Source organism: Schistocerca serialis, chromosome 4 (genome assembly GCF_023864345.2).
Source record: "Schistocerca serialis cubense isolate TAMUIC-IGC-003099 chromosome 4, iqSchSeri2.2, whole genome shotgun sequence".
Lineage (NCBI taxonomy): Eukaryota > Metazoa > Arthropoda > Insecta > Orthoptera > Acrididae > Schistocerca > Schistocerca serialis.
Window position 1 is genome coordinate 397,002,547 of NC_064641.1, and position 4,154 is coordinate 397,006,700.

The 4,154-nt window shown below is 37.4% G+C and overlaps 1 protein-coding gene across 2 annotated transcripts; it reads right to left on the reverse strand.

Annotated features, from left to right (window-relative positions):
• Positions 1-374: 374 nt before the first annotated feature.
• Positions 375-2,380, reverse strand: LOC126474934 (facilitated trehalose transporter Tret1-like). Of its 2 annotated transcripts, XM_050102449.1 has the most exons (2): positions 1,551-1,716; positions 375-1,455 (listed from the first exon to the last, which is right to left on the reverse strand). In XM_050102449.1, exons 1-2 carry the CDS (start codon positions 1,567-1,569, stop codon positions 635-637), a joined length of 840 nt encoding a protein of 279 aa, XP_049958406.1. In that variant the 5' UTR covers positions 1,570-1,716; the 3' UTR covers positions 375-634. The 2 variants fall into 2 exon arrangements, with proteins under 2 accessions (XP_049958406.1, XP_049958405.1); XM_050102448.1 differs by having other exon boundaries at positions 375-2,380.
• Between the last annotated feature and the right edge of the window lie 1,774 nt (positions 2,381-4,154).

Genomic DNA, 4,154 nt, shown 5'->3' on the forward strand with positions numbered 1-4,154 from the left:
TTGTGCAACACAATTACTACTGCATATTTTGATGACACCATCTACCCACATTCACACATACGTATACTAATAATGAACTGTTGCAGTTCAGGTTATTTTTCCATTTGATTGCTATAGTAAATATTAGCATCACCAGTTTACCAGTATAATACACAAAAAATGTAAAGTCACCCCTTAGGGATGTGGCATGCATTAGCTTGAAAGACTGAACCATGGCAACAAAATACAATCTAAGGCATTTTCAAGTCACAATTCCAAGTTAACACTGCATATACACACAAAAATATTTGAAAACAAATGGAGCCTATTCATTCAGCCAAATTACGAGTAGAGGAATGATATCTAAGGGCAAAAGAAACATGTCAAAGGCAAGATAAAATTGATTTTTTAAAATTTATTAAAAACATTTCTGTAAGTAGTGATATCTGCTTACATTTTATGAATACTGACATCTTCAATATCATACAAAGATATCTACTAGTTTATGTCCAAACAATGCAACAAATACGTAGGAAGTAGCATCAAACCCATACATCTTTAAAATGTGAAACATGCAAATCATAAAAATAATCTCACGATCTGTTACCATAGGCTATGGAACAGAAAGAAACGTAATGTAAGTAAGAGTATAAAATTAAGACCTTAATGCATCACGAGAGTCCTCACCAGCAAGTTCCCTTTGCAACACCTCTAATGACTTTCCTCTGGTCTCAGGAACAACAAAAAACACAAACACACTACCAATTGCTGTGAGAACTGAGAACAGCCAAAATGTTGAGGCAACACCAACATTTTCTATCAGGTCAGAAAAGAATTTGGCAATAACAAAACCTAAAACAGTACTTAGGAAACACGTCACAGAGCTAGCAAAACCTTTAATATGCCTTGGAAACAAGACACTCATCATTATACAAGGTACAGGGCCAAAACCAAATGAAAATACTGCAACATACAAACAAATACTCACAAGTGGCAACCATTCAATATCTATGATGTATGACATTCCATATTTCCCTTGGAGGTAAAAAAATAATCCCAGCAAATACATACATATAAACATGACAAAACTGGAAATAAGTAGCAAAATACGGCAACCCAGTACACCAACAAGTAACGATGTGCACAGAGACGCAATTACCTGTATCGCTCCAACAATTATTGTACATATACTTGGCTCAATACTGCTCCCAACAAAGTGAAATATGTCTGTTGTGTAGAATATCACAGCATTAATACCGCACAGCTGCTGAAACGACATTAGGCCAAATGCAATAAAAAATGCTACCTTAGCAGTTCTGGAGCTCTGGGCATCTTTGGTTGCTCCATCGTTATCATCAGAGTTTCTTCCTATCTGTAACAACTCTTCCTCCACATCACAATCAGGTCCTTGAAGCCAGAAAAGAGATGTTTTCGCTTCATTTTCCATTCCCTTATGCATATAATACACTGGCGTTTCTGGCATAAAAGCAAACATAATACCATAAATTATTGGTACAACACCACATACTATTGACGACCAGAATATATCCAATTCTCTGCCTAATACATACGCAAAAACAACTCCAACATTTATCATTAGCTGGAAGCAGGTTCCAAGCATTTCCCTTATTCCAGTCTCTGCTATTTCACAAATATATATCGGTGCTGATATTGCATATGCTCCACAAGCCATGCCCGTGATGAAACGGCCAGCACAAAACAGCGCCCATGTATTTGCCCAGGCAATTAAAGCCCAGCCCCCAACAAATGGGATTGTCAACGCCAGCATTACAGATTTCCGTCCAAATTTATCAACTAAGTACCCAGTAGGCATAACGGATGCTCCACTCCCAAGTACCATAAAGGAGCTGATCCAAGATACTTGAGACAATGTAAACTTAAATTTTAATTGGAGTTCTCTGCTTGCTGGTGCTGACCAGGCCACAACGTTCCCAACGGCAAATGCACCAACTGTGACGATAAACGCAGCTAAATACTGAGTACATTTTCGGGATCTACGACTTATTAACAGTTCTCCGTTGCTCGATGTTATGCCTGTAGTCTCTTCTTCTGTTCTGTTGGTGGATTTTGATACAACATCCTGATCATAATTCACCTCCATTTTATGAGGTATTTACACAAATAATTTTACAGAAATAGTCAGTGTTTATAGGCTGCTTCGGTAACGTCCGAACTGGCAGTAAATACCACTTCACTTGATGCTAAACATTGGGATGAACTTCAATTTCCAACGTAGGAAGAGATATGCGTATCCCACAACGCTTACTGAAACTGCACGTACATGAACACGCACTCCCCATACCATACTGTCTCACTGACAGTTACCACCTGTTACACGCCGCTATAAGCAATGCACAAGATATTAACAAGTTGAAGACACATAACACCACTGGAATCTATGACGTTAGCAACTGTGACACATTCACTATCGACTGATGTTATCGACAGTAGAGATCAAAGCTATCGACGTTCACGAGAATTTATCCGGTACCTTTGATTCCCACTGGCTAAAGACTTGAACACGATCATATAACAAAATGCACTAACACACCTACCGCTCTACAGCTACATCTACGTTTGCCAAAGATTATCGGGAAGAAAGTTTTGAGGGTGCATCGTTTGCTGACTAGGAAAGTTACAGTATTCTCATTGCCACACTCACGTGCCTTTATATACAAATATGTTATGAGAGATAGTATGGCTGCAAGATACTCTTTGGCTGTAGCACTTGGGTGATGCCATAGTGGATCCCATCAAGCTCTTTTTTGGAATGATTCATATTATAACCGCATTGTCACTTATGTCTACATTAAGGATCTCCTAGACAGATAAATTTAGTGATATAAAATGTCAGATAATGAGGTTCGGGCATTTAGATGTTTCAAGAGTGTTATGCACAGGAGAAAGGTAGCAGTTGTACAATCTTATTGCGGTGTACTGGATAACATCTTCTCTACTGCTTGAAGGGTTTTGGCTGCGAAAATAATGATTCTTGTTCGTGCACTGCCATTAGCGAAAATTTTATTATTCACCTTCACGTTGCTGAGATTTGTCAATGTCAATAATCTACAGAAATGTGAATAAATGTTGAAAACACATTGATTATGTAGTAAAAACAAACTACAGTAGTACTCATTGTCAGAACAAAAAAGACAAAAAAGATTGACACATATGAGAATGAATTAAAAGATGGCTTAATCTCACTGTCACTATTAAGTATAAAGAAACTTCACAAACTGTTATTTTAGGAGACTTGTTTTCGAAACAACAGCACCTTCAGATAAAGCACATATGCAGACGAAATCTGTTCTGGTACTCGTAAAGGCATAGTCCTGCTAGTGATTTTTCTCATCGTTTCAGTTACTTTAAAGAATAATGGAAGAAGTTTACTTTCCTGGCACTGAATTGTAATTTTTCAATCGAATTAGAATATACTTCACACCACTAGTACAATTATTTAGCGCACTTCTTAAGTACTTTCCGTTGTATGTACCACTACACAACTAACGAGTATGAAGTGGGCAGTTTCTAACTTAAAAAAGCAATAGTTTTCATAACTGCAATGGATGAACTGGTAGGACATATAAAGAGCTTCTGCTTTAATTTTTTGCTGGAATGACTACCGCAGTCACAACGATATGTTGACAACAGAGACGTCTATTGTTGTCTTCGAGAAATCCAAAGTATATCTTTGAAAGGAGTGCAGCCATAGTACTTCCAATGATGTATGTATAAATAAAGGCACATCAACCACTCAAGGCCTATTCACACTATGCTTCAGTGGAACAGAACGTTAGTTGACGTCACTGATAAATAGTGGAGTATTCACTTGTGGTGGTAACACCACAGAACAACAATAAATGACAAGCGCAAGTCCTGTGCTGAAAGAGGGAAACACGGAGCGATAGCAGAGCCCCAAGTGATATGGAGATGAATTAAAGAAAAGGAAACATTCCGGATTGCGTCCCCTGTACCGTATACAGAAACTGTTTTTATACTTTTAATTTTACTAATACAAGTCTTCCGAATTTCTGAAGTTATGATTTTTACTAACATCAGATAAAAAGGACTTAAACACAGTTATGACATACTACAACACAGAAGTGATTTTAACTCATTTTTATCACAATAAAAACTGTACTTTTAAGTATATT